This window comes from Hypomesus transpacificus, unplaced genomic scaffold (assembly GCF_021917145.1).
Source record: "Hypomesus transpacificus isolate Combined female unplaced genomic scaffold, fHypTra1 scaffold_236, whole genome shotgun sequence".
Taxonomy (NCBI): domain Eukaryota; kingdom Metazoa; phylum Chordata; class Actinopteri; order Osmeriformes; family Osmeridae; genus Hypomesus; species Hypomesus transpacificus.
Window position 1 is genome coordinate 97,501 of NW_025813770.1, and position 13,592 is coordinate 111,092.

Genomic DNA, 13,592 nt, shown 5'->3' on the forward strand with positions numbered 1-13,592 from the left:
GGTGGTGTTCAACTTTGCCATGGTCCTTCTCATTTTCCCCGCCATCCTGAGTTTGGACCTTCACCGGCGGGAGGACAAGCGCCTGGACATCCTGTGCTGCTTCTACAGCCCTGCTCCAACCGAGTCATCCAGATCCAGCCCCACGAGCTGTCGTCGGACGCGGGCGAGGCCTCCTCCCGCACCCCGCGGGCCCCGCCTCGCCCACGCCCCCTACGCCGCCGGCTCCACCATCACCACCTCCACCCACATCACCACTACGGTCCAGGCGTTCACCCAGTGCGACGCGGCCGGCCAGCACATCGTCACCATCCTCCCGCCCACCTCCCAGATCTCCACCAGCCCGCCCTCCGTCGTCCTGTCCCCCTCGTCCCCCCCGCCGCCGCCCCCAGCCCCGGCAGCGACGCCTACGGCTCCCAGCTCTTCGCCCCCACTCCAGCTCCACCCGCGACCTCCTGGCCCGGATGGAGGAGTCCAAGGAGGCCCGGGAGTGCGTCCCACTGCCCTTCTTCCGCTGGAACCTGGCCACCTTCGCCAGGGAGAAATACGCCCCTCTTCTGCTCAAGCCCCAGAGCAAGGTGGTGGTGGTGGTGGGGTTTGTGGCTCTCCTGGGCCTCAGCCTCTACGGCACCACCATGGTCCACGACGGACTGTACCTGACCGACATCGTGCCCCGCGACACCATGGAGTACGACTTCATCGACGCCCAGTTCAAGTATTTCTCCTTTCTATAACATGTACCTGGTCACCATGGACGGCTTCGACTACGCCCGCTCGCAACGGGCTGCTCACCCAGCTGCACAACGCCTTCACGTCGGTCAAGACGTGGTGCGGGCGAGGACCAGAAGTTGCCCCGCATGTGGCTGCACTACTTCCAGGACTGGCTCAGAGGTAAAGGCTCAGTCACGTGTTTCTGGTTCAAAGACCTGCCATGGGTCTGCTTTAGTGGTGTGTGTGTGTTGTGGTGGGGGGGGGGGGGGGGGGAGGGGTTATTCAAAGAGAGCTCTGTCTGTGGTTCACCCTATGGGGGTGGGTCAGGTGTTGGATGATGTCAAGGGTCTTAGACAGACAGGCAGGTTCCCTAAAAGGTTGTTTATCTTGCCCTGAAGGACAGGGGGTGGAGATGGAGGGATGGAGGAGGTGGAGGAGGTAGATGAGAGGAGGGAATGGTGAGGGCGGGGAGAGTTCAGCCTGGATGTCCTCCCCAGCCACCTGGGCGGAGGGAGAGATGATGTAGCTTAGGGGAGGTCGCAGGTTATCTCCTTCCCACCCTGTCCCCTCCCCAGGCTACAGCAGGTCAGGAGGTCAAGGTTAGAGTCTCAGTCTGCTCTGAAGTCAACCGCCAGCCCCAGTCTCAACTCCTCACAAGTGTGTAGATCTAGAGGAGACTGGATGGGCATCAGCTGTATGACAAAAGCCTCTGCTTAACCTTCTGACTGGCTGTGATATCGGCCATCTTGGTTACACCCATCCCTCAGAGAAGGGTTAGGGGCCGGGAACTGGCTGTAGATTCAGACGTGTGGAGTCGAAAAAGAACATGGAAGAACACTTCAATCGATAAAGATCTGGAAGGGCATGAAAGCTTCTCTCTCTCTCTTCAGCATGACTCCATCTCTCTCTCTCTCCCTCTCTTCACTCCCTCCACTGTGCTCGTTTCTCTCTAGTCAGGACATCCCTGTAATTACTGAGTGGCTGTGGAAACTGTTTCTGAGCTGCCGCCAGACTGAAGTTTTGTGAACACAAAAAGCTTAGCTGCTTCGTTTGTTCAGCTCACGCACACAAACACGCACACACACACACGCAGTCCCAGGCTGATGCAGAGTGAGATCTGTGTAGGTTTTGCGCTGTCGCATGCGTGTGTGTGTGTGTGGTATTGTAAGAGGTCAATTAACTGACACGCTGTGCCGTGCTTACTGTTTCAGCCCGATGACTCATTTTTTAATTGTCAGCCTACCACAATGTTTTTGTAAACTCCTTCAGCCTCTACAATAGGGCAGAAAACAATCAACAGAGAACAGCTTCACCCATCTTGCTGTGTCTCATTCCATACGATAGAGACGCACGCGCAATACAGTCGTCATGCATAATCACTCGTCATAACACGATGGCTCACCCTATTGGACCTTTGTTGGACCAGTGTTAGCAAAGCAACATCAGAACTAGTAGTAGTTCAAGTGAATCAGAGGATTAACCCATGGTGTGTGCTGTCCTCCAGGTCTTCAGACAGCGTTCAACGCTGATTGGGACGCCGGCAGAATCACCCAGGACAGCTACCGGAACGGAACAGAGGACGCAGTTCTGGCCTACAAGCTGCTGATCCAGACTGGATCCAAGAAAGACCCGTTCAACTACAGCCAGGTAGGCACCTAGAGAACCTTCTAGATAACGGCTGGGGAGAGATCAGGGAGAGCTGAAAAGAAAAACCTAAATCCTGTTCGTAGTCTATGGCTTGTACTGTGGAACTCTGTAGTGGCTAATACCAATTGCCTCTCTCTCTCTCTCTCTCTCTCTCTCTCTCTCTCTCTCTCTCTCTCTCTCTCTCTCTCTCTCTCTCTCTCTCTCTTTCTCTCTCTCCAGCTGACGTCTCGCCAGCTGGTGGATGAGGAGGGTTTGATTCCAGCGGAGGTTTTCTACATCTACCTGACGGTGTGGGTTAGTAACGATCCCCTGGGCTACGCCGCTTCGCAGGCCAACTTCTACCCCCACCCTCGCGAGTGGATTCACGACAAATACGACACCACCGGGGAGAACCTGCGTAGTAAGTCAAACTGCTCCACCCACCCCGCCTAATGAGGCTGGATGTTCTGTGACCTGTCATCTATAGAGGCATGTACGTGCTGTTTATCTAAACTGCTCCACCTCTCCTTCCCTTTTCCTCCACCGTCCCTGTCTTCTCCTCCTTCCTCCTCCTCCTCTCTTCTTCCACCCTCTTCTCTTCCTCCTCTACCCTCCTCTCTTCCCCTTCCTCCCTCCTCCTCTTCCAGTCCCTGCGGCGGAGCCTCTGGAGTTCGCCCAGTTCCCCTTCTACCTGAACGGGCTGCGGCAGGCGTCCGACTTTGTGGAGGCCATCGAGAGCGTGCGGTCGGTGTGCGACGAGTTCAGCCGCAAGGGCGTGCTGAACTACCCCAACGGCTACCCCTTCCTGTTCTGGGAACAGTATATCGGACTCCGCCACTGGTTCCTGCTGTCCATCAGCGTGGTGTTGGCCTGTACCTTCCTGGTCTGTGCCATCCTCCTGCTCAACCCCTGGACCGCAGGCATCATAGTGAGTCCACAAACACACATGCACACACACAACACACACACACACAGGCCCAAATACAGATGCAGACACTCCTCTCCTCTGGGTTTTCCCAGTCTCACTCCTCTGCCCTCTCAGCACAGCTCAATAACCCAGCCTAGGAGGCCCCTTCTCTGGGGAGGCCTGGCTCACCACACACACACACACATACACACACACAGCCAGGCCCCCTAGGCTTTTGTCATTCTAATCTGGCCTTGCCGGCCTTAGAAAAGGAAATGCAAACGAGAGGCAAAGCTCTCCTGAAGGCTTTACCTCCAACTCCCCCTTTTGTCAGAGAGAAACTTGGGGACAGGACGAATCTGCCCAGTCGCGACCTTGGCCTGCTAAACCCATCCATCAGCCCAGCCTGCCTAGCTGTGGGGGGTGGGTGTGTGGATATGCGTGTGTGTGAGAATGTGTATTTTGGTGTGCGTGCTTCTGTGCTCTGTGTGTGTGTGTGTAAATGTGTATTTTGGTGTGCGTGAGTCCGTGCCTGTGTGTGTGTGTGTGTCAGGGGGGTAGACAGGCTGTCAGTGGAGCGGCTGTGAAACATTTCACACAGGCTGGTGGGTCTGGTGGTGTGTATGGGGCGAGGGAGGGGAGGGGCCCAGGGCAAGGCCTGACCTTCCGTCCTGGCCTGCTGTGGAGCCCAGTGGGTTTTGGCTCCCCTAAAGGAACCTTCCCCAGAGCAAGATAACGTACACATTTCAACACCCGCATGCACACACGCGTGCATATCTCTCTTGACAAACAGAGAAAGGGTCTGTTGAGTCCTGCATGTGCACAGTCACATTGTCAGGTCCGTGGCTGGGGACTGTGTAGTTTCACTGTTTATGTGGCCGCAATAAAACGGGTTTTATCATTTCCAATTTAACCGTGACCAAATCGGGAGCCCTGCCAACATCAAAGCCTCCTGAGGCTGAAGGCTTTCAGAGTCCCTTCTCTCTATCTTGTAAAAAGTAAAAAAGAGAAAAAAAGAAGAAGAAAAAGAAAAAACAAGGGAATGTTTTCTTGGTCTGGAGGGGTGGATGAGGGCCACACCCCTGGGAGTGGACTGACGGCTGGAAGAGGTGGCTCGGTGTGGGCCCGTGTTGTCTTTTGTCAAACTCTGTCCGTCATCAATCCATCTCTCCTTAGAGACGGGGGGGGGGGGAGTGTGAAGGGGGGAGACAGGAGAGAGTGTAACGTGAAACTCTGCAGATGATACCGTGCCTAGTCACACCTTGGGTTCGGTTAAAAAAAGGAACCGGACTCCACGTCTGTACACACGACCCAGCAGACAGTAACTAACACGTGCCTCCTCTTCCTCCTCTTCCTCCTCTGCAGGTCTTCATCCTGGCCATGATGACTGTGGAGCTGTTTGGAATCATGGGTCTGATTGGCATCAAGCTCAGTGCCATCCCAGTGGTCATTCTCATCGCCTCCGTGGGCATTGGAGTGGAGTTCACGGTCCACATTGCACTGGTAAGACTACCCTGAACTAACACCCTGTTCAACCAACCCTGTTCAACCAACCCAAATGTTGTATAGTCCTGTTAGCTATTCAGATCAAATACTTGACTCTGTAATGATGACACATCCTATGACGACGGTAACCAAACCAACCCTGACCCCACATCCTCCTCTCTCTCTCCATCTCTCCTCCTTGCCTCCCTCCCCTCCGCTCGCCACCCCAGGGTTTCCTGACGGCTATCGGGAGCAGAAACAAGCGTTCGGGGGTTGCCCTGGAGCAAATGTTCGCCCCGGTGATTGACGGCGCCATCTCCACCCTGCTGGGGGTGCTCATGCTGGCAGGGTCCGAGTTTGACTTCATCATGAGGTGAGAAACGGCACGCCTCGCTACCACACTTATTTCCGGCTCATCCCAGCCGTCGCGTGCGCGCACACACACACACACACTCTCCCATGTGTTGCCAGTGGAGGAAGCGACGGTGTGTGTTTATGCTGAAGCCTGGAGAACAGTTGTCTGTTTCTCCTGGGGACAGGAGCCAGTGCTGGTTGGGGGGTCAGAGGGGGGGGGAGGGTCAGGGTACATGCAGGTGGGAATGTTAACCCTCCAGGACCCCCCTTACTCCCACCTGGCCCTGTCAGTCTGGATAGTGCTCCTCTCTCACCCCCCTTCTCGTACACACCCACACACACACACTCAGTCATCAAACTCCACCCTCAGAGCACAACAAATGGGGGAAACATCAAGGGGGTGTAGCAGCTGCTCGTAAACATGTAAATGTTCTTCTACCCACTGGGTGGTGGCTTACACACACACACACACACACACACTGAGAGGGTATCTATAACATTCCGCTTACCCATTTGAGAGCTGTGGTGTCCATATTGGGGATCACAATATATTTGGTTCTAAACTGGTCAGTTGCAATCCAGCACCCTGCACACACACACACACACACACACACACAGACACACACAAGTCTACACACCACCCAATGCTTTTCTGCTTCCTTCTGGTCCCGTCCTGTTTTTTCTTAAACTGCTAAAATGCCTCAGTGGAAAAAAAGGCAAATAGCGATGTTTTTCAACTGAATGTGGCCTCAGCTGGAACCAAACCACAGCCTTGAGAGCAGCCTCCAGTAGGCCCGCAACATCAAACCGCTCAGTGAGAAGCAGGGCAGACAGGCAGACAGCCAGACAGGCAGGCAGACAGACAGACAGACAGACAGACAGACAGACAGACAGACAGACAGACAGGCAGGCAGGCAGGCAGACAGGCAGGCAGTACAGTGAAAATGTAAATACGCCCAGGGTGGCTCTCTGTCAGAGGCAGTGGACGGTCGGTCAGGAAGCATTCTTCAAGTGTTTGGAGTAGAACAGCGGAATGGAGGATGGAACTTGGAAGTTGTTTTTCCACCAGAAATGGAGAGAAACAAGGGGAAAAGAGGAGAGGAAGGACATGAAGGATAGGGTGGGAGAGAGAAAGATAGAGCGGGGGGGAGCGTGGTTTGAAGGACCAACATGTGACGTGCATACACTGTCAGAACAAAGGGTTCCAAAGTGGTTCTAATGCAGTCATTGTGGTTAGAACCCTTAAAAAGAACCCCTCTGTTTTGGTTCTTGGTAGAACCAAGAGGAGTCTGGAATGCTGGTGTGGTGTTGGCCTAGCCTCTTACCCACCTATCCCAGTCTCCTACCCTCCTAGCCTCTTAGACTCCTAGCCTCCTAGCCTCTTAGGACTCCTACCCTCCTAGCCTCTTAGAATCCTAGCCTCCTAGCCTCTTAGACTCCTACCCTCCTAGCCTCTTAGACTCCTAGCCTCTTAGACTCCTACCCTCCTAGCTGCCTCTCAGAGGGAGGGGTGGAGCAGTCACCCTAGGAGGTCCTGTTTAGACGTAGCCATCCCAGAGCGGAGCCCAGCAGGCCTGCTAGTTGGGGAGTAGCATAAATACACAGCTGTAAACATCTCCTGGCCGTGGCACACTGGATATAAACAACCCCAGCCCCAGCTCTGGATCCTGCAGCCCCTCTCCAGCCCCCCACCCCAACCCCAGCCCACTGACTCCGAATGGAAAAGATTACAGTTTATATAAACAACAGAATTCCTAACACTCCATCTCCTTTGGAGGTCTAAACCAACCCCAGTCCTGTGGATGCTATAGCTTTTTACTTCTACTCGCTCTCTCTGATGTCTCTCTCTTTCTCTCTTTCTCTCTCTCTCTCTTTCCATCTTTCTCTCTTTCTCTCTCTCTCTCTCTCTCTCTCTCTCTCTCTCTCTCTCTCTCTCTCTCTCTCTCTCTCTCTCTCTCTCTCTCTGTGTCTCTCTCTTTCTCTCTCTTGGATAAATCATGTCCAGTTTTGGAATGTTGACTCAAATAAACAAGTCACTTTGCTTTTCTTTCCTTTTTTTTGGTTGAGAGGAGTAGAAAAGCTCTGTGTAGTTGATGTGAGTGGATGAATCTAACAAGCTGGACGCTAACAAGAAGAGAAAGGGAAAGATCGCCGTTCGGTCCGTTTCTCTGCTCCTGTTTACATGGCTCAAGTGTTCTTTGAAATTAGGAGGAGGCGCAGAGACTGAGCAGTCAAAGAGCGGCGTGTTTGAAGTCAGAGAATCTGATTGATTGATAGAGTAAATCATCATAGCTGGTTAAGTTCCCTCTCTTTTTTCGCTCACGTTTGGGCTCGAGAGAGTGATGTAAGAGGGAAGAGAGAGAGAAAAAAAAAAACATGTCCGACATACAAAACGCTGAACGTGACCTTTGCTTCCGAGGTGTGACACAAAATGGAGTATAAGTGGTTGGATCGGCTTTGGGGATAAAAGAAAGTTCTAGAACCTCAGCTATTATCCCTTGTCCTTGTTTCTTTTTTTTTCTTTTTCAACTCCGCTTCTCCCTTTTCCTTACCTCTCCACGTCTGGCGGCCAGTCAGCGGAGCCCGCCGCTCTGCTTTCTGTTAGCATTTAAGTGGAGCGCTCTCCTAATTTTCTTGAGCGCTCTTTCTTGTGGCAGCCCTCCTCTGCCCTCCCTCAGCGAGCAGCTAGGCTCGCAGAAACCCAGGAACCTCGCAGCTCTGTGGTCCTCACACAAACCCCCCCCCCCCCCCACCCCACCCCTGGGCCTTGCAGGGGCCGTAGCACAACCACAACAGGCTTGCGCTCTGCTCCGACGCAGACAGAGAGGCAGGGAGGAGAGGGGAGAGAGACACACAGGGAGAGCATCAAAGGCTGTTTGAGTTGGAGCATGGAGGGAATCTGATTTACCCCCTGCCCTTTGTACACAAACACAGGCCCTGTTTCTTCTTCTCCACTGTACTGTAGATTCCCATCCAGATACCTCAGAAGAGAGGCTCTGGGCTGTCTTTCTGCTCAGAACACACCACAGGCCATTTCTGAGTCTGTCTTTGTTGCCATACACTGACAGGGGTACAAACTACTGGTAGATACAAAGATTGAGATGCTGCTTCCATTGGGAGTACGGACCCAACTTCTGTAATTCGGAGGATTCTTCCTTCTTTCATACCTTCCTTGCTGTCAAGCCCCGAGTGGTTCACAATAAGCGTTTGGCTGAAGACCGGTGTGTCCAGGATGTGACAGGAAGTAAGAAGTAGAAACCAGGAACTGCAAGGTCTTCTTTGGCAGGCGTAATGTAAACACTGAGGTGCCTCGCCCTCAGCAGGCTGTAACTGGAGCTCAATGAGGAGGGATATTAAGCTGTTGAAGGGAAAATTACATTAGCAGCAGCAGTGGTGGTGGTAGCTCGGAGGCCAGATAGGGGGGCCTCTCTCTCCCTCCCTCCCTCTCCATCTCGTTCTTCTTTCTTTCTCTCTCTCTCTTCGACACTAACCCTCTGGCGCGCGCACACACACACGCTCTCTTTTTCTCTCTTCTCTCCATCTCTCTGACTCCACGTTCAGTGGACAGATTAGGGGAAGAGTGAGGGCGGAAGGATAGAAAGTGAGTGAAGTAGGCAGCGAGAGAGAGAGAGGGGGGGGTTGAGTGTTTTCTGACGTGTAGGATCTGCTGGCTAATGTAAACACATCTCTCCAGGAAGTGGCGGTGGCGTAGTGATAGATGATGGCTCCCTGAGGGGGATGAAGCACAGGAATGCCTCCACGCTTGACAGAACGCCAGGAGAGAGAGAGGGAGGGAGGGAGGGAGGGAGGGGAGGGAGGGAGGGGAGGGAGGGAGGGAGGGAGGGAGGGAGGGAGGGAGGGAGGGGGAATAGAGCGAAAGAGAAGGAAAATAGGGCCATGATTGGGAGGGTGGTCCGTATCACACACACGCAAACATAGACACACAGACACACATACCACACAGTTCAAACATAAACATAAACAGTTTTTTTCCTTTCCTTTCCGCCTGTATCAGCTTCACAGTGGGTGAGGAGCTCCAGTACTGATCCTTCCATCTCTGTGTGTGTTTCCCCCCTCCCAGATACTTTTTTGCTGTTCTCGCCATCTTGACCATACTGGGCATGCTCAATGGCCTGGTCCTCCTTCCCGTCCTCCTCTCCCTGCTGGGCCCACCCGCGGAGGTCACCCCCGCCCGACAACGCCAACCCCGCCTGCCTACCCCCCTCTCCCCGAGCCCCTCCCCCCACCCATGACCCACCACGGTTACTACGCGGGGCCACGCCCCCGGGGGGCACCTCGGCAGCAGGCCCTTCTCTGAGTCATCGGACTCGGAGTACTACTCGGAGACCACCACCACCTCGGGGCTGGGGGAGGAGGAGTATAAGTACTGCGACCCCAGCGCCTACGCCAGCCCCCCCCGCCTCCACCGGCGCCGCCCCCCCCTTCCCACATCCTGCTGGAGGCCAGCAAGAACCCCAGCTTCCCCAGACTCACGGTACGCCCCGCTTTCTTGTCATCGATCAAATGAGTAAACAAACCATCCCTCTTGGTTGAAGTGAAGGGGTGTAGGGTATCTTGATGCTAACTCTCTCTCTCTGTTTCTCTCTCTCTCTCACTCTCTCTCACTCTCTCTCTCTCTCTCTCTCTCTCTCTCTCTCTCTCTCTCTCTCTGTAGGTGGTGAAGCCGTTCACAGACAAACAGTCCGTCTATCAGAAGGAACACTTGAACGAATGTTCGCCCGGTAGCACCCAGCTCACACGCTGGGACAGCAAGCAAGAGCAGGGCGCCAGGAGGCCCCAGCAGCAGCAGCAGCAGCATTTACCCAGCGACAGGCCCCAGGGCCCTGGGAGGACTAGTCACTGTGGCCCCAGGCCTCAGGCCCACAGAGGGCCCCACATCAGCAGGACTAACAGCACAGGCGGCGGTCCCATCACCATGGTGACAGCCACAGCGTCGGTGACGGTGGCCGTGCACCCGAGCCTGCCAGGGGCGTACCAGGGCTACATGCACGAGGGCTACGAGGACAGCGAAACAGACTGCTCTGAGGAGGTTCAGAGGACTTGTCACTTGTTCAATGGAGGGATAGTTTGCAAGCCAGCTAAAAAAGACTCTCTGGAGCTTGAAGACCTGGACACTGTACACCACCAACACAAACACCAGCAGGGCAAACAGGCACTAGGTGAGTCTCAGAACTGACTTTCAAACTAGCTTGCTCAAACCTGCTTTGTGAAGTGGCACTGTTATTTCATGTTATATTATATAATGCTGTTTGACAGTGATTCTGACTGTTATCTCTCTCCCTGCCTTCCGTATTGTAGGTGGGCCAAGGAACCAGGCAGCCAAAGATTGCTAGACTCTTCCCCCACTGCCCTCCCTTTTCTGGGCACCAACTCTGGCTGCCTCCTGTTTCCTCCCTCCTGGAGCCTGGACTCCAAGCCCTGTCTCTCCGACCTGTACATACACACCACAACAGACTGTACAAGAAGATTTATTTTAAAAAAGATATTAAGATGGTCTTGTTTTAAGAATATATAAATCTATGAGTATATATTTTAATACTAAAAAAGAGGGAAATGCTATTTAAAAGAGTACTGTATAACTTGGGTATTCTCTTGTGTAAAGGTTCAGATGTATAAGATGATTTTTTGAAGGAGGCGTTTTCCTCCACTTGTATAGATTATGTGCTATATGTAAAAAGAATGGTCCGAAAATTAAGATGCTATTAAGATATTAGGTTTATGAAAATACAAGGTCAGTGTTTGTTGTTTTGCTGCTACACTTCAAAAGAATTGAATTGATTTGCCTTGAAAATATGCAGTACCCCCCCCCATCCCCCCCCCATCTCCCTTCCTACACCCCCCCCCATCTCCCTTCCTACACCCCACACACAGTAAACAGGATTCTGGTTCAGTTTAACACTCCACTGTGAGTGCTCGTCTTAGGAACCTACACGCACTCTCTAAACCGCTTTGGCTGGCCATACTAGGCCAGTCATTGCACTCCACAGAAACCTTCCGGTCAGAATCTTATTACTTTATTTTGTGTCTTTTGTTTTTGTTGTATACATAATTTCAACCATTGTGCCTTCACAACAACATCATGCCAACTGTTACAAAGTTTGGTGTAAAGTGCTATCTGTTTCCCTCTCTGTTGTATTTACGTATGTTGATGGCTTCTTTACATGTACTAGAGACCTTCTCATTCACTGTTTATTCATTTGATCAACGTCAAGTCCACTTCTACATTTCTATGTATGCGTTTGTCAGTATGCATCACCTGTAGCTATCCAGGTCTGTGAGGAATCACATGTCATCAGCAGCAGCTCTGTCTGGTTGTGTGCTCGTTCAACAACTTGCCAGGTTGTTCTTTGCAGTCTGTGTGTTGTTATATTACTTGAAGGAGTTGTGATCAGGAGGTTTCCTCCGAAAATGTTTCTAAGCTGTTCATTGGGTGACATTCACTCTGTCAAGCAGCGTCATGTTACAGACAAGAGTTGTTTACCCCAATTTTAGTTTGAAAGGGAATTTTATATCAAATGCAAAGGGAGTTTCTTTTTTCTTTGATAGATATATATTTTGTTTGGCTGCTGTAGGGGTTGTGTTAAGCAGCACCACAGCCCTGTGCAATTATTGACTAGCTTGAGCATTTCAAACAGCTCATTCTGTGGTTACCTATTGGGTAATAGAAAAGGGTTTGTGCCTTAGTGCAGTAACATACTCTTCAATCTCTATCTCTCTCTCTTTCGCTCTCCCCTTTGTAGGCCTCATGCAAGTCAGCAATACTGCTATACTGGTTTGCCTTTTTTACCATTTTCATTTGTCGTATAATTTCAGTTGTCCGTTCAGTATTGGTCGTCACTGTCACTGCCAATTGAAATGCAGGAAATGTACAAATTCTTTAAGTGGCAGCTTGTAATTCTTTTGTAAATAGTGTTATGAAAGAAAACATTACGTAGCTACTCTGCATTCTGGAAAAAAACATAGATCAGGTTCAGAGAGATACCAGCATTCAATGCTTCCATTCAGAAACACAAGAGTAAGTTCTAGAAGTCATAGCTGCAGGGTGTGTTGGGGGTGGGGGGGGGGGGTCCTGCATAGGGTTGTAGTTTTATTTCAAATGTATGTCATGCCATATAAATTATTTATATAAAATTTTTATTTTTGTAGTTTGTACAGATGTTAGTCACTAGACTGAAGTTCTATTTTCAAAGAGTAAATATATATTATATATAATTATATCTATTTGTTGCCGAGTTTTTTTGTTTTGTTTTGGGGTTTGTTTTTTGAGGGGGAAGGAGGGGGGGGATTATGGGAGTGGGAGGAAAGGGGTTCAGACATTTTGTTTTCTTTTTTTGTTGTTTGGAGAAAAAGGGTGCACTTGGAGAATGAAGTAGAAGTGAGAGGCAGACTGACAGATGCCATCTTTTTTTGGACTTGCCTGTCCGTTCCATCCTGTGCCATGTCATTATGTTTCAAAGTGTTACTCTATTGTCCATGTCTAAAACACTGTGACTTCCTAAACACTATGCTCAAGAAACCCCTTGTGTTCCCTCGCCTTCTATAGGAATCTAACTAACAAAATAAATTCAACGGAAAGAAATGCTTTTGTTTCCCTCATCTTTTGCTGTGGTGTGATTGTGTTTGTTGTGAGTAGGTTGTAGGTGACCTCCCTGCACAGGGCAGGTCATCTGGGTTTGCTGGGTAAATACAGCACCTATCTTAACAACCTGACTGACCTTTACTGGCTTCGTGAACTATTTGTTGAGCAGCTAACCAAATAGCAAAGATAATCATTCACGCTATCAAACAATGATTAGAAACCCCAGTCCACAGAGCTCACCTGTCCATATGTATCTTTTGCCAACAGACTTGTGTCAAAGATGTCTCTGAGTTGCTTTTGAAAAGACAGTGGATCTGTTACTATAAATGGTCATTTTAACAGCTAATTCAGATGCAGTTGTCAAAACAGTCCCTTCACAGCTACTAGGAGAAAGACAGCCTGGCTTCCTGGTTTATTGTTATGACTCGTGGGCCCGCCTCACTCACTGTTTCACACACCTACACACCTACACACCTACACACACCTACACACACACACACACACACACACACACACACACACACACACACACACACACACACACACACATAGCAACAGGCCCACCTGTGTAGATGAAAGGTGGATGCTGTAAATTCCTGTGCTTCCCACAACAACATGTCGTTTGTCAGGCAGCCTGGGTCCTGTCTGAATCTGATACGCAGGGTTCTTTTGAAGTCACTGTCTTACGCCCGGAGCTACACGAGAGACTGAAATAAAAAGAGAGAGTAGAAGAGGAGGAGACAGAGAGGTGGAGAGATGGGGGGGAACTGTAATTTATATTCATTTTAATACACTAACAGTTGCAGAGACAACACTTGGAATTTTCCATTAGAAAATCAACTGACACTTTGGTAAACACTTGTAAGAACTTCCAAACGTAGACTGCGGGAGTGGCTACAAATCTCAATGGAT

At 51.1% G+C, this 13,592-nt stretch overlaps 1 protein-coding gene across 1 annotated transcript; it reads left to right on the forward strand.

Annotated features, from left to right (window-relative positions):
• Nucleotide 1: 1 nt before the first annotated feature.
• On the forward strand, nucleotides 2-12,701 carry ptch2 (patched 2; the record flags this gene model as incomplete). The annotated part of the gene is given in 19 exon segments (XM_047014318.1): nucleotides 2-104; nucleotides 107-168; nucleotides 170-371; nucleotides 374-430; nucleotides 433-722; nucleotides 724-780; nucleotides 782-822; nucleotides 824-888; nucleotides 2,213-2,355; nucleotides 2,575-2,755; nucleotides 2,982-3,262; nucleotides 4,607-4,744; nucleotides 4,957-5,099; nucleotides 9,162-9,310; nucleotides 9,313-9,389; nucleotides 9,391-9,492; nucleotides 9,495-9,575; nucleotides 9,756-10,260; nucleotides 10,400-12,701. Coding segments are annotated over 19 exon segments (2,712 nt in total), but the record flags the coding sequence as incomplete, so codon positions are not given.
• Between the last annotated feature and the right edge of the window lie 891 nt (nucleotides 12,702-13,592).